Here is a 23,739-nt window from a genome sequence, read left to right as displayed (position 1 = left end):
TAAACATTTTTTAGCTCTTCGCAACCAAAAAATGACTACATGTGGCCTTAGTTTATGATATATCAATCAGCCAAGTGTCTCCTTCTAGTCTCTTTATACCATGTGGTCTGTTAAAATTCAACTGAAAATAAGTAAGTATACAGAAACCAAACCATAAATTTGGCTGGGGATTAAGGTGCAAGGATTAAATGTACATATTTCTTTTTTTTCCAATCTCTCTAAAACAGAAAATAATACATGAATTGATAAATCGCATTACGTAAATAAACCATAAATACAACCTTTTTCTGCTATTGGTACTTGAAGGTATCCAGTGAAATTCTTATCTGAGGTTTCGATGTGTTCATTCTGTGACAACTCTACTTAAATATTTGGAGGTGAGGGGTCTCCGCATGATGTTTGAAAAAATAGAAGAACAAATAATAATTAAAGAGGAAAGATAGTAAATAAATGTTCATAGTTATTAAGAGATATAAATAAAAACAATAGTAGGGGAGGAGGAGGGAGTACAAGAGAAAAATGTAAATGTCTTTTTTTTTCTGATCCCTCTAAAACAGAAATAGACATGAATGAGTAAATACATTAAGTGAAGGAGAAGCATAATTCAAATTGAGTATAACCTTTTTCTACCATTGTTACCTTTTTCTACCACTGTCTAAGTGAAATACTTATCTTTTTATTGAGATGCTGGATCTGTTGAAACTCTGACTATAATATCTGGAGGTGAGGGTGTACATGTCAAATTATAAATTGTTATTTTATTCTGTTGTCTTTTATTGTGTGAGAGATAAGAACTTAAAGGTTTTTATTTTGTTCAAATTTAGAAAATCATTATAATTACAGAATTTTTAGGGTGTTAATTTTATTCAAATGCATCAAAATGCAGACAATAGTATAAAATAAATTAAATTATAATATGTTTTAAAGTTGTTTCAAATGAAGATTAGTACTGATGAAATTATTAATTTAAGAAAAAACTGTTTCGACTTTTTTAGTACCGTCGTGAACAACTAGATGGCATTAGCATACAAAAACGTTGGTGGCGGCATCTATTGAGGGGTGACGGAACCCGGTCAAGGGAGGGGGTTTTGAAGGCCTCATTCAAAATGCCAATCAATACAATCCACTAGAGAACCCTCCCTAGCTGTCCGGTCACGGCGGCCACGCTCGCCACTTTTATATACATTATATCGTCTCGTTTTGAACATGTTATCGTTCCGTATTTGATTTTGTGATGAGTGTTGTGTTTTTTTCAACGAGTTTGAGCACGTTCAGCTCCGTTTGAGTGGTGAAATCCATCCCCTTTTTTATTATGTAATGGACAACATTTCTACTCATGGTCAGAAAATGACCACTGTTTCCAAAAGGTAGCAGTTTACATGAGTAGGAAACAATAAATTTTAGAAATGGTGGTCAAAATGGCCGCCATGGATGACCATGAAAGAAAAATTGTTCTAGAATTTTGTCACTTACTTGACAAATCTAAAAATCTGTTCAATGGACTAAGGTAAGGGAACCCTGTGCCTACTACCCCATTACAAATGTGTCATTTAGCTAACCTTCATTTTAAATTTTTCTCTCTCTTTTAGAACTTTTTTTTTAACCAGCTACATATGACTTTTTAAAATATTTATTTATTTCATTATTATTTTTTCTTAAACATTTAGATTTCAAACAATTAATGAAACCTTATTATATCATGAAGCGCATATTTTTTATTATTATTTCTTTTCTTTTTGCTGCAAAGATTACCTACTTATTTTGGTAACTGTCAAACATGGACCTGTCAAAATTTCTGATAAGAGATAATGTTATCAATTTTTTTCTAATTAATTCTGTTTGTTTATCTGTTGCATCTTCTACTTTATTCAAGATGTTAAATACTAAACAGAACATTCTTCCAGGGACCTTCCACAGTATGGACATAAGCAGTGGCAAACTTACTTTGGCAGAACTTTTGATGTTTACACAAAACTTTGGAAATTCCAGCAACAGCACAGGTATTTGACCTTTCACATTATTATTGTTCATAAACACTCTTCCATGATTGGACTTGATGCAAAATATATATTTTTTCAGGCAAATTCTTGATACAAAATATGGTCTGAAGAGGTGGCAAATTGGAGAAATAGCTTCCAAAATAGGACAACTTTACTATCACTATTAGTAAGTCTTACTTTTAGTTAAAATTCTTCTAAATATGAGTATTGTATCTTTAAAAGACATATTTTAAGTAAGGATAAAGTTATCCTTAGAGAGTGGATATAAAATTACTTTTGTTTTGATATATGCTGTAAGAAATATTATTTAAGGGGGTGTTTCTGGGAAGTTGGCCAACTTAGATATTGTCATGATGTGCCAGCAATGCATCAGCCATTAAAACTTTCCAATATAACCATCACATGTTTCTAGCACTAACTAGCTGTATTATAACTTTATTATATATTTAAGCTTATTTAGTGTATTTAAAAAAAAAAAATTTCTCTTTATATTTACATTTTTTAAATATTTATATTTACATTTCTTTTCAGTTTGAGGACTAGTGAAACCAATTATTTAAATGAGGCGTTTTCTTTCTATTCTGCCATCCGTGGTAGAGCGTACTACTCTCGAGCTTCCAAAGAAGACAGGTTAATTTTTTAAATTTTAATTTGTTTCCTAGGTTATGATCAAATCATGAAAGGTAAGTGCAATTTAATAATATCTAATCACTTGTATAGTCCTCATTTTAATAGGTCTGACCTAATGGTGAAGAAGTTGAGGTATTATGCCAGATTCATTGTTGTTTGCCTTTTATTGAAAAAAATGAAACTAGTGAGAGATTTAGTAATGGTATGTTCATTTTATTAATATTCACATGGTATGTTTTAATTATTTTTCATCTTTAATTTTGATTTTTTGTTTTCAAAATAGGAATTAGATAAGCAGATAGTAGACTATACGAGCACCTACGAACCTGATGACCAACTGGAATGGTCTCTTGTTCTTGATGAGATTAAAAGCTTTATTAAAGCTGATGGCATTGTTAGTGTGCTTCACGCTGATTCAAATACAATAGTTTTATCACATAGGTAATTAATGATCTATTTTTCATCATAACCAAACTTTTAAATCATCAATCAAAGATTTACTATGTCTATATTTAAATAATTTTAAGCCAATTGAAAAAATTAAATAAATAATACAGTCTAAATATTTCATGAATATTTTAATTTTTTAGGTTAAGTCCTTTAACCACACCTCCTGTTGAAAAGTCTACAATAATGAATTTATCACTTCAGGAAATAGTAATTATTGGGAACTGTTCTGATCAGGTAAGTTTTTATTAATTTTCTTTATTATTATTTTATGAAAAACATTTACTTGGTCTATATACATCTTATCATATCTAATTGAAATCAGGTGTTTATTGATTTATTAATACAACTTTAGAATTTTCAATAATTAAATTTGGGCTTATTGTAAAATTTTACTTTTATTAGTGTAAAATTTGGTCAGAATGACTTTAGTAGATAATTAATTTCACATAAAAAGTACCTAATGAAGACAAGAATAGATTGTTATTACATTTTTTCAAGAAAAATTGAATTTAATGATTTTTTTTATTGCTAGTTTAGACCAAAAAATTCAATTACTTCTGAAAACTATAAAAATTTAAGGTTAAGAATAAGTTAGATAATGTTGCTTAAAATATTCTTCCAAGCTAAAATTCATATTTTCCTGATATGCCACATAAAACCTTTATCCATTTCTTTCTTTAATTATATATGTAAAGTTATTTTATTTACTTGGTGTGATTATACTAAAAGAACGAGAACTATTTTCCCCATTTACCTTTCCATTTCATTTTAATTTTCAAATTTTATTAATCTTGGAATAATGTTAGTGATTTATGGATATATGAACTGGTATAAGTTAACAAAAATGCAAATTTAGGGATAATACTTTTTTGTCTCATCTGTTCAATGACTGTTAATTACATTATCCCAATTTTTGAGGAAATAACTTTGTTGGTTAATAAAAACTTTAAATTTACTGTTCTAATACATATTGTTCTCTTTAACATAAATAGATATTCAGTCAGATCTTAAAAAAAAAACTAAATTTCTTATTGTGAAGTTAAGTAGTAATGACACAAGTCACCTGTTGACATGACAGGCCTCAATAACTGTGAAGTTGGCGGGGGGGTACTTTGCCTGGCACAGGTCAGCCTTCAATTTCAGGCACTAAAAAACTTTCCCACAAATTTTAATAGAATATGAGGTCATATTTTAAACAAAAATTATTATTAAAAGATTGGAAAATCTACAATCAATAATTCCCCTTTACATTTATTTCATTTATTTACCTGTAAATTTTAAAAATCTTGATTAAATGGATTTATATACATGTCTTCATAATTACATTTTTAAAGTTCAAAATTATTTATAATCTTATATAAGATGAGAAAGGTTAAATAACATTGTTGATAAGTGAATGATAATAATGTAAAATAAATTGTAATTAAAATTTTTAAAATGAAATGATTTTTATAGTTGGATGTGAGGTGTAAATTTATAGTTAAGATTGTCCTTGAGGATGGCCAGGTTGGGCGAAATGTTGGATATTTAAAATATTAATAAAGAGTGTTTGAGACTTAAATGGATAACATTTATTTTATTTAAAGATTAAAAGTTATATTAGCTTCAAATTTATTTATTTTATTTTTTAATTAACTATGGTAACTTGTTCGTTATATTTCTTTAGTTCAAGAAGAGTACAATAAGTTCAAATAATGAGAATTTTTAATTTTGTTATAAATAACCTTTTTTTAATAAGAAATAGCTGTTACACATTTCCTTGCTGTATATAACTATTTGTTGAAACATATACTAGCATATTACGCAAATGATTAAGTTCTATGTTGCAGAGAAACCATCTGCATGTTGATAGAATATAATTCTTTTGAATTAAACTAAAAATTCTGTGATTGAATAATGACATTTTTTTGTTTTATATTGACAAGCAGATATACATTTTCCCGTTCTGCTAAAACCTAGGTAAAATAAAGATAGGGAGTCATTTTTCTTTTGCGATAATTGTTTTATTTAATCTTTTCTTATTTAATTTTTTTACCCAAAAATATTTTTGTTTTTATTTTTAAACTTAAATGTTTTAGGTAAAATAAATATTTTTACTATTTAGTTGTTGTTACAAGTATAGTATTTCATATGATTATGAAGCATAAATAACATTAATTGTTTCAAACTAAAACTAGTTTTATTAAAATTAATATATGCTGCTTACCTTGTATAAAATTCTCCAAATGAAAAGTTTTGTTCTTTTATTTCTAAAAGACAGTTTTTACTGAATTACCTGTTCCAAACATTTAACTTTAACAGTCTTAAAATTCTAATAAAATTAATAATTAATGAAATGTTGTATAAATAAAATTAATTTAACCAACTTTATTCTCAAAACAATTTATATTTTCTTTGTAAGTCTGACGTTTTAACGAATATATAAAAAGAAATTTTGTATTCATACTTGTACTCAAGCGGATATTTCATTGTAATTGTTTGGTATTTTTTACTTATTAATATATTTTTTAATTCAATGTATTTATTTTCTATGATGTAAAAAATAGTTGAATACTTTTACTTTTTCTATTTATGATTGGCAAAACATTCTTCTTTTTCAATTTTTAACTTTCCAGTTCTATTGAATGCACATTCATGCTAAATATAAATATTTTAAGCAAAATATCTTCACCTAAAATGTTCTGTATATACCTCACATCCAGCTGATTAATCCTTCAGGAAGCTCCTGACTAAATAGAAAAATCTGTGATTTCTAATTATTTCTGTATGAGAAGTAAAGCTATCATCAGTTGTGATAAAGCAATCTCATTTATGCTCTGCTTGGCAAAGAAATTTGCTATTTTCAACTATTTATTCTGATTTCCGATCAATTGTTACTAATATCTCCACAGTATTTTAGAATAAACAGGATTTAGAGAAACCTGTAAAATCTATAAATCTAGATTCAAAAACAAATTATATAAGTATTTACAAAATTACTTACTTAAAAACGTGTATTTACTAATGAAACTAGATTTTTCTGAAATATTATTTTGTTTATAAAAAGAAGTATCTAACATAACTTTGTCAGCTGATGAGTGTCAAATGTAAAAAAATGCGTTTTTCATGACAGTTTTTCCAAAAGATGATAAGCATAGTAGCTGTGTGTTGGGAGGCATATTTTTGCAGCTATAATTTTACCAATATGAAAAACATGTTTTTTATATTCGATACTTTATAGTTGATATGGCAATATTGTACAACTTCTTAACATTGAACTACCATGAAAGTCAATTTTTTTTTCATTAGTGTAGAATATAAAGATACCATATAATGCAAAATATTCATATAAAATAATAAATCTGAATCTGGACATAATGTGTTTCCATTTGTTCTTCGCTACAATTATTAAAGCACTAATTTTTAAAATTCAACCATTGTGTAGATCATCATCATAAATTCATGTGATTCATTTGATTTCTATATTGATAGACCTCAGTTTAAATGTATTTGAATTAAAGTTACTCAGTATCCTCCTTTTAAATTTATTTTCTTCATTTGCTCATTATCTGTCACAATTTTTTTGTAGGTCAAATTTAGCGAGTTGACAATGGATATGTTTAGAATGCTACAGACATTGGAACGGGAGCCTCAAGAGGATTACAATCATTTGTATGATTCACCAGCCCCAGGCAGAGTGCCTTTTGTAAGTCACTTATTTATCTTAATAAAGAAATTACTGAAATCTGTCACCATTTTGGTACAGACAGTTAAGTATCATCATTGATCATTCTAAAATACAATATTGATGTTCCAATTAGTAAATTAATCAGCCATCACTTTAATCAAATCAATTTCATGAGTTTAGAGGCTTAAAATTTGTTTTCCTTTGTTTTTACTTTGCTGTATTATGATAAATTGATTTTTGATTGGTGTTTATTATGATTATTCAATCATACAATCTCTGTAGTAATGTATAAGGAATAACTTTTTGATTAAAATAATAATTAAGAAAAATGTCTTTCCTATCCAAATTTATAATGCCTGAGAAATACATCAATTTAAAATTGAGAAATCGTCTTCTCTGTCTATAAAGTCATATTATTTTATTATATATAGAGATAATTGTTTCATATTATTTTATGTTTGTTATTTTTCTCATGATGTGCCTTAAGGCTTCATAATGATTTCTATGAATCCATGATCTTAATTTTTTCTTATTCCTAGGAAAATTTATGGCTACTCTTTTTCTTTCTTGAAAAAAAATTGGAATCCTTAATTTTTTATAATTATATTTTTGTTTATACTTAGCATCTTATGAGATCTGAGAATTTAAGCTTCTTATCTGTGCTAGTTAATTGGATTATCCTTTACTTCTATTGAATCATTTATCATAGAAACTTATAGAAAGACATTGTTACAGAATTAGCACTTATTATGGAATCTGTATTTTTGATTGTAAATACATACTTTTATGCAGAAATCCAACAAGTGATATCATGTGGGTTTCTTCAATAACTTCCAACTTTTTTGTCTGATTTTTCCGTTGCTCTATAACTGCTTTTTATAATGGCACACATTTGGAGAAAGACCTTAATCCAGGTCAACCCAAAAAAAATTTTTTCTGATTGTTTGAATATTTGCACACTATAAAGGGTAAAGAGTAAATTTGTGTTTAGTGATTAAAGTGCACCATTGTTCTAATTATTATTATTGTGTTTTGTGTTGTATTGTTCATAGTGCTTTGCGATTGTTCTTAAGATGGCTATCAGTAGTTTATAAGGGGAATCTCAATAAAAAATATATAATTAACATATTGTATTAGTATGTTCAAAATGGGAAGACCATAAAAAATATTAAGGATTTGACTTTAAAAGTGTTTTTCTAATAAAAACACATTTTATTATAGAAACATATTTACTGCAAAAATATTAAAAGATATGAACAAATTTGGAATAAAAATTTTAATTTAATTTCAGGCAAAATAAATTTTAGAAGATGAATGATCTAATACTCTAATTGTATGAAAGCAAACTCTAAATAACTGGTGTTAATTCATTGTAATAATAAATTATATATTACTTACCTTAATATTTAACATCCAAATATTAATTATCTACAAATATATACAATATCTTAACCTTAAAAATACACTTTGTAATAGTTAATTCGCTCCTAAAGCTTTTAATGTCCAATTTATATCAAAGCCATGGCTAAGATTGGCTATAAAACTTTAAGATCGTTACAAACCATCATAAGTTAATAAAACCAACTGACTGTTGCTGAAACTGTCACTGACTACATTATATCAACATAAAGCCCACCATTGCAAGACCAGTATTATTGAATGTAGTACATGCAGATATAGCACACATTTCCACATTATTGCTACAATATACCTCTAAAACAGTCAATATATTGAATATATTGACTGAGTACAAGGCCCTCAAGTAAAAATGTAAACATTTACTAATGCAGTCAATGCTGTTGACTCTCACATGGCCACTGGCAGCTCTGCCATTTAAGGAGGTCATGAAGTATAATAAAGAATTTTTTATTTTTATTTTGAGCTCACATTATTTCAAAACACTGACGGGGTATAACATAACAATTCAAGACGTTTAATTTAATAATTTTTTGTGAAGTCTTAAATCATCGCCCACATAATGAGCAGGTTATGTGACACCGCTGAGCACATTATCTCCTTTTGGCTTTGCTGTAGTTGGGTAATTAATATTAATGATAAAATATTTTACTTTGAGTTCTGAACATTAGAAAAAAATGCTCTTAATGGATATCTGAAATAAACGATTCAATTACAATTGTAATACCCTTTACAAACTTGTTACATGAACTAGCTAATTATACCTTTAACTGTTAAACATCTAAAACAAAATTATGAATTATTTATTTAATCTATAGTAATATATAATACTGAAAAATTTTATGTTTCAACACCTTGAAGGAGCTATTTAAGATTATAAGGGAACAGAGAAATACTCTGATCAATCATAACTCCTTGCACTTATTACTCTGTATTTGTACTTTATATTTTAATTAATCTGTATTTGTACTCACTTAATTAATTAATCTGTATTTATACTAACTTAATTAATTAATCTGTATTTGTACTCACTTAATTAATTAATCTGTATATTAATAAGTAATTAATCTGTAATTATACTACCAATTAAGGCACTTCATCCTGGGGGATAGTTGGAAGAGGCTATTACTCTCTCTAATATGTTGAAAACCCAGAAATTGTTTATCCCATATTTAAAAATGGGGATCCCTTTGATATAGAATTTACCTGAGTATATCTTTTCTCCCTAGCATATTCAAAGTGCTATCAAGCATACTTTTTCAATACCTCACGTTCACAGAAAAAAAAATAGAACTCTACCAATGTGGATTCAGGAGATGCAACACTCCAACACACAACAGCTAAATATTTCATCATAGACAGGGTATGTGAATTTTGTGTAGTGACACACCATCATGGCTATAAAGATGGCCTCCAATAGTATAGATCAGGAAGATCTCTATGGAACATTGTGCCAGTTTAACATCCCCTTTCCATCCATTGATAACATTGAACAGGAAGACAATGTTGGGCTTTGAATGTGTCGTCTAGATTCAAGGTGATCACACCAAAAGTTTTTCTTATAGAGTAGGTGTCCATCAGAGCGATGCCTGTATGTAATGGCCTGTTTATTATTTAACCTGGCTTTAGAAAAAGAAATGAGATATTTTAGGAATTAAACTACAGGAATCAGCATAAATAGGTCCCTACAACTCCTAACATAAGGGGCGAATTTCCTGTTTTTGGGCACTTGAAGAAATTGGTTGAAGAGCCATTTTATTCCCTAATAGGAGCTGCAAAGAAGTTTGGTTTAGTGGTTAACCAAGCTAAGACCAAGTAGATAGTTGCAAAACAGCATCTGAGCTTTCTGTGGAGAAGATGGGATTTGGAACATGTTCCTTTGGGTGGGTTTCAGAATTCACATATCTTAGATCTCAGGTCACATGCAGCAATATCATTGGATCAGAGACTAGGAGAAGGGTATTGCATAAAATCCTAACACCTAAAGCCTACTATAGAGAGGGTGGTCCAAGTCTGCTTATAGATAACAGCAGGATTCAACAGAGACCCCTGACGGCTGCTTATTAAAGAGGCCACGACATATCATTGTGTTGTGCAAAATTAATTGAAAAGTGGAGAAACATTTTACTCAAAGAAAGTATTGTACTCAAAACAATGTAGGTGTTTTATAAACACAATGTCGAGAGGTTAATTTCCCTATCATTGTATCGGGGAGGAAAATGTTCAGGGAAATCCTGTTTTGTTGGGAAATTTTAGATTTTCATGCTCTCAATAAATTCTTTAGAGACTTTCCTGCCTAATATCTAATTAATAGTGTTTAAATTACTTAAATTTTAGTCATTTTTTTATATGAATTAAAGTTGTATTTTCCAGGTGTGCATTGATGAAGTTTATAAACTCAAAAAAGAATTATAAAGATAAGACAGCCTAGTTTGGAACAGATTTGGGAAAAAATTAGCTATAGATAAAACTATAGCTAAACTTTTAATGAATACGATATTTATTTACTAATGGTTAGTTTATGAATAAGGGTCATATCCATGGCAATTTCAGCTGTAATTTTATCCATAGCTAATGTTTGCCTATCTCTGGTTTGGGACCATAAAAAAATTTAATTTCAAGATAACAACTGGATTTATCCAAACTTTACTATCTTTCAGAAAATGTTACGAAAAATTTCTTCTCTAAATAGTGTTTATAAGTTCTTTTGAGTATAATGAATTCTTTAAGGAAAATATTTCACCATAGTTATCACAGCTTGATGTAGACTCAAATCTTAAATTTCTCTACTTTTTGGGTTTTCAAAATACTGGAGAAAGTGGAACACCCTCCCTACGATCCCCATGATGAAATCTCTCATACTGAGTACATCATTTATTTATTAGTACTTAATTTGCTGACAAAATGAAATTGTGATTTTCCTGTAGTAAAAGTATTTTACTTAAAGTCCGTCACATTTAAAATTTACTCTATTGTCATGGGAGTGGTCTCACGTGATTCAGAAACAAAAAAAGAAGCTATAACAAACAATACCTTACTCAACTTATTTTGAGCAAATTATTATGCTAAATGGTTATGTTGGTAAATGTGTTGTGGAATTTAGGGAGGGTTTTATAAAGAAAGACCGACTGCCCCAAACAAAGGGAAGCCAAGCTATCCCATGCCGGAGCAGTGTCACCATCTACTGTTTTATTTACAAATCAAATAATAATACTAATTTTCTACTACAACTTGCTTCCTAAAATTTGTATTATTATTTCCTTTTATTTTTTCTGAGTTCCTTCTTCTTCTAAGTATGTATATATGTCTTACTTTCTTCTTCTAAATTTTCTCCTTCACAACCCATATTCTTTTTATCCGGGTCCCTATTACAGTCATCTGCATTTTATCTAGAGTATTCTTCTTCTTCTGTGGTGTAAAAACTTTCAATGAAAAATCTCTTCATCTTTCGGTCAAGTTTTTCTTCATCTTTGAAACAATGTCTTGGGTCACCAGTTAAAGCCTTTAATTTGTGTAACCTTACTTCAATCTCAGCAGATTTCTCTTTCTGCTTCTTCTTTTTGTCTTGGCACTTCTTAGCTTTTCCTTCATTTGATGTTTGATGTTGACCAGATGTCACTTGTTCTCTTATTGAAGGAGCTTGGTAGTCAAATTGTTCATCACTCACTTCCATGTTTCCTTCCTGGGCAAAGATGACTTCGCTTTCCTTTTCTCCTTCCTTCCTTTTCTCGGGCACTGAAATTAGATCACCACATAACTCTGGAACAACTAAAACATCCTGAAAGTTAGTGATGTTTTCATCACCTTTGTTATGTGTCTCTATTATAATTTTCCCTTGATGAGTTTTATTGGTACTCTTTCCATCTTTCTTTGTCCCTTTGGTTCCTTCCTCCACTAGATACTTATTATCCCTGTTAATTGCACATAGTGGGGGGGGGGGGAGCAGCAATAGCAGTGTGGCAACACGCCTGTCTACCAACCCAAAGGTTGTCAGATCGAGTCCCGGTCCACCCAGGCTTTTTTCAAGCATAAAATAATAAAAAACTCACTCACAACCTCCTCCCCAGGCATTTGTGAGGCCCATTAGCCATTGGGTGGCACTTACGAAAAATAGGCGTGGCAGTGATGAACCCACTCTATTAAAAAACCACTTCAAGAAACGCACTATGTATTTCCTATATAGCACATAGCATTCCTATAATACATCGCACGAGGACTTAGACCTCCATGGTCTGTTGTCCATATAATAATAATAATAATAATAATTGCACATAAGACAAATTCTGTAGCCAAGGATGCTCTATGCTGTCTTCTTGGTTGAGACTTTTGTGTATCAGAGGTAAGCCTTCAATGATATATCTCACCAATTCCCTGTCTGTTAAGGATTTACCCAGTTGAGCTATCTCTTGAAATAAACATTGAAACCCCATGAGATATTCATCCAATGTTTCATCACTGTTTTTCATAATTTTGGCAAGGTCTAACATTAAATCAATCACTTTTTCTTAGGGAATGCCCTCAAATCTCTCTCTTAGTTTTTTCCAAACCTTATTTCCACACTTTTCACCTCTTAACAGCAATATATTGTCACTGACTGTTAAAATAATAGCAAAGAGTACCTGTTGGTTTTCTTTTTCCAAGCTGCATCTCATTCAGTTGGCAGATCTTTTTCTATAATTTCTTTGTATAAGTCCTTTGCTTCTAAGTACGCTTCAATCATCATCCACCAGATCCCGTAATTTTCTGCAGCAAGTTTTTCTATGCTGAATATTGTGGCATCCATGTCCTTTGTGTTTTGATTTCGGCGGTTAGTCCCAAACAAAATCACAAAGCTTACATATCCGTTAGTACCCCTTAATACCCTTTTACGCACTAAACCACACTCTGCTACCAATTTGTTGTGGAATTTAGGAAGGGTTTTATAAAGAAAGACAAAGAGCATGAGTTTTCACCAATAGGTGTTGCTACGACCGACTGCACCAAACAAAGGGAAGCCAAGCTATCCCATGACAGAGCAGTGTCACTATCGTTTTATTTTCAAATCAAATAATAATACTAATTTTCTACAACATAAATGTTGCTATTGCTATTGTTATGCTCTATTGTCAACTGTTACTAATTGGTTAATGATTTAACTTTAAAACAACTTAAAATGGGGTGACATAAATGGGGACTATGTACTTTAAAAATCATCACTAGTGAATTCATTCTCAGTTGTTTTTTAATGACCATGGATATTATAAGGGGGCGTGATCAGGGAAGAACACTAATAATAAAATAATTTTTACTTATTTGTGAGGCCGCACTCCCAATCATCTTCTCCTCACTTGTTTTTATTGTTATAGTATACCTGATAAAAACTACTAAGATAAGAGAACAGTTGAGAATACTCCAATTAGGGATCATATTTTGAAAATTAAGAATTTTCTATGTGGAATTGTCTTGTTATCTTTACCTTTAAGCTTATGAGACATGTTATTATTTTTTAAGTTTGAGCTTTTCTTTTCTAAATTTTATATTCAATAATTTTTTTAATTGATTATTAACAGGAAAAGAGCTATAGCGTATCAAGTGCCAAGGGCGGTGTAGGCTACCCAGCGATGGTAATGTGCCAGGAGAATGGAGATCGCCCGTCCAAAAGAGAGAATCCGCACAAATATCTCTTGTACAAACCCACGTTTAGCCAAATAATGGTGTTCTTAGCTTCAGGTAACAAACTTTACCCTTCTTTCATCTATTTGATTCCTTATTGCAGCTATTTAAATCTGCAGATCAATGCTTAGTTCTATTATTATTTATTAATCCAATTCTTACTTAAAATTAGGTTAGTAGTATTTAAATCGTATTTTTCTTAACACTAGGTTATTTTAAATAAATATACACTCCCATTTTTATTCGTTATGATATAATTTTTTCTGCTTGTAACATATTTTAATAAATACTTTCATCCACCATGGGGCTCTTATGGAATTTTTCAGCATACTACACATTTGTGGTATTTTCAGCAACGGTTGTTCACCATATTATTCTTAGCTCATGCTTATCCATATTGTTTGTTGTTAGTTTTATTACTCTTGGCTGAGATAACTTTATATTTAAGTTCTTTAATTATGTTTTTTCTCTTTTCTCATGACTTTAGTTTTAATTTTTATTATTGACATATATTTACAAGTCTGATTTTCTTCATCTTTTTTTTTTTTTTTCTTCTTTTATATTTTTCATACTGTTTTTAATCATGTTTTCCTCATTTATTGTTTTATTTTTACTTCTTATTGTTGTTCTCTTGTTTGTGCTTAGCCCTGGAGAAGGCCTGAAATTCAGGCTGAAATTTTAGCACAATAAAATAAGAACAACTTATCGGTATTCTTCACTCCTGATCGCACCTCCCACTTCCCCCAACCATCTTTACCTCATATTTGTGAAATAGTGTTAGTTTTGGTCGCTAACTATTTTTTTAATCATTAAAAACTCAAATATGAATAATAGTTTTTGATTTATTTCAATTTAAATTAAGAATAATTTGTCCTCAGGTTTCAAAGAACTGCCAGCCAACGGTGCTCTTTTACTTTATATTTCCGCCGATGGATGTTTTGGTTCAACAAAGCATCCGGAAGACAGTAAGCTATTAAATATTTACTGAAAACTTAAGATATTTCTCTTTTTTTTATTTATTTATATTGTTTCATTTTTTTTCATATAGTGGGTTACGACTTAGGTGGTGTAGTTACGAATAGTAAGCGAGAAGCAGATCATTCAAATAAAAAAGGTGCTCATACAAAGGATATGCATTGGTAAGTGACTATTTTTTACTTTGCAAAGAAGTATAATTTTTAAAAAATATTTTACCAGACTTATTGTGTAATTTTTTTAATGAATAAAGCACTCGTGTCACAAAATATATCTAAAAAGTTATAGATAATTATGTTACATAACTGAACGTAAGTTCATCATTAGTGGGAAGTGTTTAGGGTCATTTTACTCTTTTAGGAAGGTATTACTGTTCTGTATAATTCTGCATAATAAGAAATATAAATTGGATATGCCGTCTTTTGAAATATAGGTGTATCAAGAAAAATAATTTTCAACTTGCATATGCAAAAGTAACATGTGGACTTTGCTATAATTTATACTGAACCATTTCTATACTGATTCCGAACTTTCTTCAAAGTTTAGGCCAATTAAGAAGTGTCATAATATTTGGAAATATAGGTGTTGGGGAATACATAAGTTGGGGAACTAATATCATAAAACTCATATGGTGCCACCTTAGCACCAACCCATTCAATCCTAAAAAAAATTGTCAACATTGGATTATCAATTCAATTGATATACCCAAACATAAATTTGACTATAGACAGAGACAAATTTGTTCTTTGATGTCTAAAACATAACAAAATGCAAATTGAAATTTTTGATTCTGAGAACATAAATCTTTTCCATTTCCTGTATGGATTAACTTCTTAAATACCATTGGTAGTGAGCAAGTGAAATGAACAATTGATTGTCATACATAAAATTTATAAAAAAAAAAAATCTCATTCAAACTGTTTTTACATGGTACCGCACTTATATTTTAATAAAATATCATGAAATAGAAACAGTGCATCAGATTTCTCACAAATTAAAATTCCTTTTAGTTATTAATGTTTCTAATTATTTTGTTCTTTTTTAATGACAATGATTAATGGTAGTACTTACCATGAAATTTTTACTTTAAGATCTGCCTTTGAACAAAAATGTAATCTAATGATCTATGAATTTCATTTAATCTTCTGTTATTGCCATCTCCTAATTAAGTCTAGATTAGTTTATAACCTATAAACAACTTGTCCCTCCTGCTCTAGAGCATTAAGGTTTAATCAAGTAAAACATTACAAATTTTACCACTTCTTTCTTTATCATCACATGGGTAGTTGAAAAAGGGTTTCCGACCAGTTATTAGTTCCTGAGAAAAATTAATAATTTAAAGAAAGTTTAATATAAATGTATAATTTTTTACATCCCTCCTATATATATATTGCCACAATTTAAAGATCAAGATTTGTTACTTCATTATACCTCAAAAATAAAAGCTAACCCCATCAGTCCAGATTCATGAGGAGAATACATTATTTCGGGCCGCCCATAGCTCAGTGGTTAAGACACAGTATTACCAATTAGATGTCTATTGGCGGTGCTGGTTCGAATCCGGCCTGGGACGTTGACTTTTTTCATTGCGTGGCGGTCCCAAAAAATGAATAACTTTGACCCCCAACCATGGTTAGGCAGTATAGGACTCCGATGGGAGTCTTGGCTGAAAAAAAAAAAATACATTATTTAATAATCTAGAATGAACTATGGTCTTAATGTACTCGCCGAGTACACCACTATCTTGTGTGTAATAATTATTAAAAGTAGGCATTTTAAGTCCTAATTCATGACCAATGATTTGGTGGTAAATATATAATTATTTTTAGAAGGTATAAAAAAAAAAATGATTCAATTCCTTGCAATACAACTTTACTGAGTAATAGTGATTATTTCAATTGGGAAGCCACCAAAGGCATTAGTGTTTTAAACATTTAGGTTTTATAATATTGAAAATTACTGAAAAGAAGATGTCATTAAATAAGCCTCTAGTAATCACATATGACATTAGTTTGTTTATTTTTATTTTTTTTCTATTTTTTCATGGTTTTAAATTAAAACAGAATATACCTTTTCTATACATTGCCCTTTTTTTCAAAACAAAATCTGACCCCCAATTATACCTAGTAACATTTCATCCCAATAATTTTTACAGTCTCTATCCTGGTGATTTGTATCCATTCACACGGAAGCCTTTCTTTGTCATTGTGGACTCTGACAACAGCTTTGTATTCCAACACTTACCGAGGTATTTTGGACAACCTCTGGTCATCCTTATGTCTCCACAGGACATCCCTCCTAACTTTCATGGTAATTAAAATCTTCAACGATTCCTTTATAAAAATTCATCTATTTTTTTTTTTCATTCAATTAACCTAGAATTAAATATTCCTCTAACATACTATATCCATGCAACATACACAGTTTTTATTTTTGTTTTAATTTCTTAATAATTAAAATAAAAAAATATATTGAACTGAAGGTCAAATAAATAAAATTCTTGTAAAAGCATTTTCAACAGTAATTAATCATAAGCATTAAAATTTATATATTAGTTGTTTATGGTATTTGTTTTTTGTTTTTTTAGAACAACAGCACAATGGAAACCTGTTTACAATGTTTCTACACAGCCCGCTCACCGCTTTTTGTTATATTTGTAATATTACTAATGTTCCAATTCACCATTGGGAACGTTGCCAGTCATTTATTGACCGTTTTGTAACCGAAGCTAGTCGCCTTCTTACAAGAAGTAGAATAGGTGAGTTTGTATTTTAGTTATTCACATTATTTTATTGTTTCAGTCCCATCGCTAAACAGTCTGACCAATACATAAAATGGCCTTTGTTTACTAAGCGCCATCAAATATCCTTTTACATTGTTTATTCTCTTATTTGATTGATATTTACTCCTTCTAGTATTAATATCAGAAAAGTCTCCAATATTGCAGATTTTGTCTATTAAAAAAAACAATGGTTGACTTGAAGAAAGTCTGTTACAGTATCAAGTGAAAAGTAATATAAGTGACTATGATAGAAATCAACCATGAAAGAGATTTATTTTTGAAAAGATTATTAACATGGTATGACTATGATAGAGATGTAATGCATGATAAAGATTAGCTCTGAAGGAATGCTTGAAAAGTATTGAAATTAATAACAAAATTAATTTTTTTAAAAATTTATTTATTGACATTTACATAATAATACATCCAGTAAATTTGATGTAAGATCATAATGACATGATACAAACATGTTGAGAAACAACCCATTGGTAACACTCTAATAACATTTTTACATTAGAAGATCTCATGGCCATCTCTTTTAAGGCGCCTCGGAGGATCCTCTGGAATAGAAGAGGACTCAAGATTAGAAACTAGTGGATTTGGATGCTTAGGGAGTTTATAATGGAAGGATTGATATCTGGTTCAGGCTAGATCGGTTACATATGGAACTTTAAGGTCTTTATGGATGATTTTATTTATGAAAAAGTAAGGAGCATTGAGGATTTTACGAAGGAGTTTGGATTGTAAGGATTGAATACAAGAGGAATTCAATAGTTTAGTGGAGCTCCAAAGCTCAACTCTGTATATCCATAGAGGCCTTAATATAATCATGTAGATCAGTCTTTTGTAATGGATTGGAAGTTTAGACCATTTGTCTAGTAAGTGCTATAATTGCCGGAATCGACATGCAGTTTCCTGTCTTTTCAGTCTTGTGTGAGAATTCGAAGTTAGTTGTTTGTCAAGATAGTGGATCTGTTAGACTGGAGTAAGAGCAATATTATTAAAGGATATTGTAAAGCTGCCAGGAGGCTTACGACAAAGGTTAAAGGTGATTTCATGGGATTTATTTTAATCCTCCAATTTCGACACTATTCTTCGAGGATTATGATACGGGATTGGAGAGTTTGGAATGCAATTAAAGGGTTTACTGGGCAATTAACTGTGAGCATACTTGTGTCATTGGCATAGGTGGTGAGGATAGTGTTAGGATTGGTTGGGGTATCAGCTGTATGATCAAAAACAATTAATGAAAGAGATAATATGTGTGACAATATAATATACTTTGTACTACTAGAAATATAACCATTGATTATTAAATTATTAATTTTTGATTTTAATTTAAAGAAAAAAGAACATTTTGAAATATATTTGAAAAATCATAGCTATTTTAATGATTAATTTACTTATATGATTATACATATGTTCCTATGTATATGATTCAATAATAAGAAATATGAATTATTAAAATTTTCAAACCAAATATTATTAGCCAAAAATATTCTTTCTAACAATAATGTATAAGCAAATCTTGGAAATAAAATCAAATCAAATAGTCAAAAGGAAAAAAATTAAACATGTAGGGGACAACTGTCTTAAAAAGCAAAGTTTTGGAGGTCTAATGGAAGTGAGTCCTAAATTAGTAATATCCAGCCCTTGAAGAGGTAATGGGAGGCAGTTAGGAGTTTCACATCCCCAATGTAAATAAATAGTGTCATATAGAACTCTTAAAACTACTGTACTCCAACTGTGCTGTGCAGAGTAACACCTGTTTTCCAGGCGCCAACTTAATATAACTAGGATACCTAACTAATTTTTGCCCCTACTGGAATTTTTATATATTTCTTTTAATTGTTTTTAGATCCTGTATATTTACAATTTTTCGGAGACGATTTCTTGAGACTCCTAGTTCTTCGATATGTTTTCTGTGATATAGCTCTTCATTTACATCGCTCTTTCAAGGTAAGTTGTGTAAATACCTGCAATAAAATTTATTTTATGTAGTAAGGTTCAGAACTACTTCAGAATCACATTTGTAGGTCTTATTCTTAGAAAAAAGTTATTTATTTTATAGATATTAACAGCAGAACATTATATTAAAAAATCTGGAGCAGTTTAATGGATCACATAACTTTCCCCACCACTCCATATTGAGTTATTTATTTATAGATCTTAACAGCAGAATATTATATTAAAAAAACCTAGTGCAGTGAGTGGATCACAAACCTTTCACTCACCACTCTACTTTGATTAAAAACACTCTTTTTAAAATTCCAATGTCTTTATTATTCTTGATGGTAATACTATCCTTACTATGTTTCCATATATAGGTGAGAGAAAGTAAAAAACTGACTACAGTAGAATCTTTCTAATCAAACAGTTACAGGACCAGATATCTGTCAGATTTTAGAGAGTATGTGGACTACAGAGGGTGTATAATAAATAATTATACACTACATCACAACTTTAATAGAAACAACATTACTAATTATTTATTTAATTACAGGTAGATTCTTAACATATGTAATATATAAAGAACTTGACACCTAAATGACAACTCAAAGTAAATGAGGCATATAAATCTTAATAAGGAAATTTAATGTTTGAAATAACAATTTATTGTTATTATTTAGTATTTTAAAGACACCATTTACCACTATATCTTGAACATCTTCAAGCATTAAATTTTAACAAAGTCAAGACCTCTCGACTCAGCCAACCACATGTACCTACTAGTGTGTTGGATTTTTAGAGGTGTCAGAATCGTGAGTGTCAGATTAGAGAGATTCTACTGCATTTTCATTTCTTAGTCCCAAAGTTATGAAGTACAGATAAGTGAAGAATGAATAGATGCAGATGTGATTCCAAAGAATCTAGGATGAGAATATTTATATAATTTCAGATGAATGAGAATATAATATTATTATCCTGATCTAAAAGAAAGATAATCTCAGTGAGTCTGATTACTTTCCATCAGCCTCTTATCAGTCATCTATAAGCTATGCGTGGGCCATTTGTAACCTAGGAAATTGAGGGGTCACCTTAACGACCTCGAAAAGTGATTTAACTTTTATTTCTTGTCAGTCCTGCAGAATGAAAGTTTGAACCTCCAACCATGGTTAGGATTGGTTGGTTACCTTGGGTCACAAAGAAAGAAGTTTCATCCTAATCTGAAAGCAGTTTTAAAGTCGCCTATAAGGAACTCAAGGGAGTGGTTAGCCTCAGTGGAAGAGAGTATGCACTCTTTCCCTTTCTAAAGAATATCAAGAAAGGAGACTGCCAACACTAGCTCTTCTTCAGAATTGTTAGTCACAGAAACATACTTGTCATTCTTCCACTGAAGAATCTACGAAGGAAACACTGCTGGTTGTTACAAATCTGACTTGTGATAGTACAGTACTTCACACGAACTTTTGTCAAGAATGACTCAATTCATTTGAAGATACTCCTTAATTGGCTAGTTTATGAATAAGAATGGTAAACCAAACAGTGCCTTGAAGTTAACTAGGACAATTGAAGTTGACAACTTTCTGTGGAAACTATCTTTAAAATTTCGTGTGAAGGTAACAACATGAACTATGGTGGTACTGTGTTTGCACTGAGAATCATTGATAATTCTATGTGATTCAATAAAACTGAGGCAATTGTTAAAACAATCACCCTGCTACCACTTTGCTGCAAGAACTGGTGAAAGATATTGGTCTGTAGCTGTCCGCTGAGAGAGCTGGCTTTCCCTTCAGGAACAATTTCTCTTTTATTCCATTTCTGCAGAATGTGTTTATGTCAGGTAAGACTTAAAATAGCCAGTGTTTTCTTCATAGATTCTCCCTATGGATAAGTCATTCAGGAACAATTTCATGTACTCTAACAGCTGTTTTAGTGGAGAAAGTAAGCATATTCTGTTAATGTGAAATCAGTGTTGAAGAACCAGTGTGCTTGTTCATTGGGGTATAATACTGTTGGTTGTTTTTGAAGGGTTTTGGCTATTATTTCATCTCATCATAAAAGGCTAATATTTGAATAGTGTTCACATAGCATGCTATGTATTTTTTGTCATTGTAAATTTGACTGCTACATGTTATGGGCTGTGTATTCCGATCATTATCATTATTTAGACAAGTGAGGGAGTGGTGAGCTCTAGTGCCTTCTTTTATAAAGTGCAGCTTGGCAATAAAATTGATAACTATTTAGAACTCCTGATTTCTCTTTAGAGCCCTGCCTGGCCTTTCCTTAATTAGATGAGGTCAGTTGTAGTTTTTGTTCTTTCAGCTTTTTGCCAGGATTTGTCTCCTTTTTTTCTTCATGTGTTTAAGAATCAAGTTCCTGAACAGTTTATACTTTTTTACTTGGCCACAAATAATTGATTTTATTGCGCATTCTAGAATTGCTTTATTCATGTCATTAACTATACCTTAATTAAGCATTAATTGTGTCTCTGGGGTTTAGGTGATTATAGATTTTAAGATTTGGGGATCAGAGTTTCTTGAAGTTGGTTCAGTGCCAGTGTGGAGAGTAAATATTTTCACAAGATGCTTTAGATGTTAAAATGGTTATGTGTAGTGTTCTATTCCCACATCTGCCGCCATCATCCAATAATGTGACTTCAGTCTTATGGAAAATGTGAGGATGCATTATTATAAGATGTGTGGCAGAGAAATGCCTGAAATATTGGTGATGGCAAATTGTTATCTATCATTTTTACAAGGCATCTTCCGGCTGGAATTTTTTTTGAAAATCTCCGTCTTGAGACAGATTGTTGTCCTACAGTTATATTATTAGCCTGGATAGTTTCATCTATATTGTCATAGGATAGAATGTTGCCAGGTGGATTATAGAAGCTAATTATGCTGAAGCCAGTCTGATTTTTCCATAATATTGTTATAAGAAATTGAACAAATTTATCTCACATAGTCTACATGAAGCAGCTGTATGACCATTCCAGTTAAAGGAAAAATATTCTCGAGCAGTTGTTCAAAATCAATTTAATAAAAAATTAAAGAGGAAAGTTATACAAGGAGACAGTGGATGCACAGTAGAGACCCTGTTTATAAACAAGAACCACCTGAAACAAGCAATTAAAAAGGAACTGAATGCTAAATATAAGTTATGCAAATGCCTTAGATCCAAAGGACCAATTTCTATGGATGACCATGCGAATTTCAGATAAATATAAGAAAATTCCCGGTCTTGGTGGATTCATCACCAGAAATGCAGAATAAGCTGAAGTGTTTGTTCTGCAACACAGAATGTGAAAGAAGTCTGCATTTATGACATAAATAAGTTTTTCAATTTCCCTCTTGCAATTAAATTCACTTCTCTAAAAGATATCCAAAAGCTGATTAAAAGACAAAATACACAAAATTTCTGGTCATAATTTGATCCCAGTCAAAGGGATCTATAAACTACAAGAAAGTTTCCCAGGAAAAATGTTGTTTTCATTTTGTCAACTCAATAGTTATCTACGTACTGAATATTTCCCCCTTACATGGAAGAAAGCTGAACTCGTAGTAATCCACAAACCTGGTAAAAATGCCAAACAAGTCAGTAGTTTAACAACAACCAACCAAGCCAGTAACCCATAAGTTTATTACCCATTTTTGGAATATTACTGAAATCAGTTATTAAAAGACATCTTTTTTTTTCAGTGTTAAAACATTATTCTGGATTTTCAATCTGGTTTTCAGTATAGTCATTCCACTTCTCTTCATCTAGTAAGACTATCACAATTTATAGTAAATGCATTTGAAATGAAGAAATACACTGGTAATGTTATTGGACTTCTAACAAGTATTTGATAAGGTTTGACATTAAAGTTTGCTATACAAACTAAACAAAGTAGATACACCGAAATACTTGTGATATATTCTGAGCTCTTTCCTCAATTGTGAAACATTTTCTATCAGAATAAATAACACAAATTCCAGAATCAGACAAATCCATACCAGTACTCCAGAAGGCTCAGTCATTTCTTTCATTCTCTTTAACTTTTATCATCATGACATCATCCAGTCCAAACATACCTCCATAGCTATGTTCACTAACGAAACAGCAGCTCTCTCTCAACTCAATGACATAGCTAGAAATACATTACAGAGTCACCTCCATGATCTAGCACAATACTTTGCTAAATGGATGATTAATCTCAATATTGAATAATGTAATCCAAAAGT

The 23,739-nt window shown here is 30.4% G+C and overlaps 1 protein-coding gene across 2 annotated transcripts in view; it reads left to right on the top strand.

Moving 5' to 3' along the window:
• The first annotated feature begins 1,134 nt into the window (after positions 1 to 1,134).
• The window catches only part of LOC106686757 (protein SCAI), a 33,503-nt gene continuing 10,898 nt past the window's right edge, over positions 1,135 to 23,739 (top strand). The window contains exons 1-14 of one of the 2 annotated variants that reach the window (XM_014430250.3): positions 1,135 to 1,507; positions 1,905 to 2,000; positions 2,080 to 2,166; positions 2,532 to 2,630; positions 2,736 to 2,832; positions 2,914 to 3,071; positions 3,221 to 3,314; positions 6,649 to 6,765; positions 13,713 to 13,872; positions 14,694 to 14,780; positions 14,864 to 14,954; positions 16,946 to 17,100; positions 17,378 to 17,548; positions 19,431 to 19,531. In XM_014430250.3, the coding sequence (XP_014285736.1) occupies positions 1,407 to 1,507; positions 1,905 to 2,000; positions 2,080 to 2,166; positions 2,532 to 2,630; positions 2,736 to 2,832; positions 2,914 to 3,071; positions 3,221 to 3,314; positions 6,649 to 6,765; positions 13,713 to 13,872; positions 14,694 to 14,780; positions 14,864 to 14,954; positions 16,946 to 17,100; positions 17,378 to 17,548; positions 19,431 to 19,531 (1,614 nt within the window). In that variant the 5' untranslated portion in view covers positions 1,135 to 1,406. Of the gene's footprint in view, positions 1,508 to 1,904; positions 2,001 to 2,079; positions 2,167 to 2,531; positions 2,631 to 2,720; positions 2,833 to 2,913; positions 3,072 to 3,220; positions 3,315 to 6,648; positions 6,766 to 13,712; positions 13,873 to 14,693; positions 14,781 to 14,863; positions 14,955 to 16,945; positions 17,101 to 17,377; positions 17,549 to 19,430; positions 19,532 to 23,739 lie in introns of both variants that reach the window. The other variant, XM_014430249.3, reaches the window with a different exon arrangement.

Source organism: Halyomorpha halys, unplaced genomic scaffold (genome assembly GCF_000696795.3).
Source record: "Halyomorpha halys isolate HHAL.00 unplaced genomic scaffold, Hhal_1.1 Scaffold868.1, whole genome shotgun sequence".
In the NCBI taxonomy this organism is placed as follows: Eukaryota; Metazoa; Arthropoda; class Insecta; order Hemiptera; family Pentatomidae; genus Halyomorpha; species Halyomorpha halys.
Note: the sequence above shows the minus strand (reverse complement) of the source record. Positions and strands in the feature narration are given on the sequence as shown.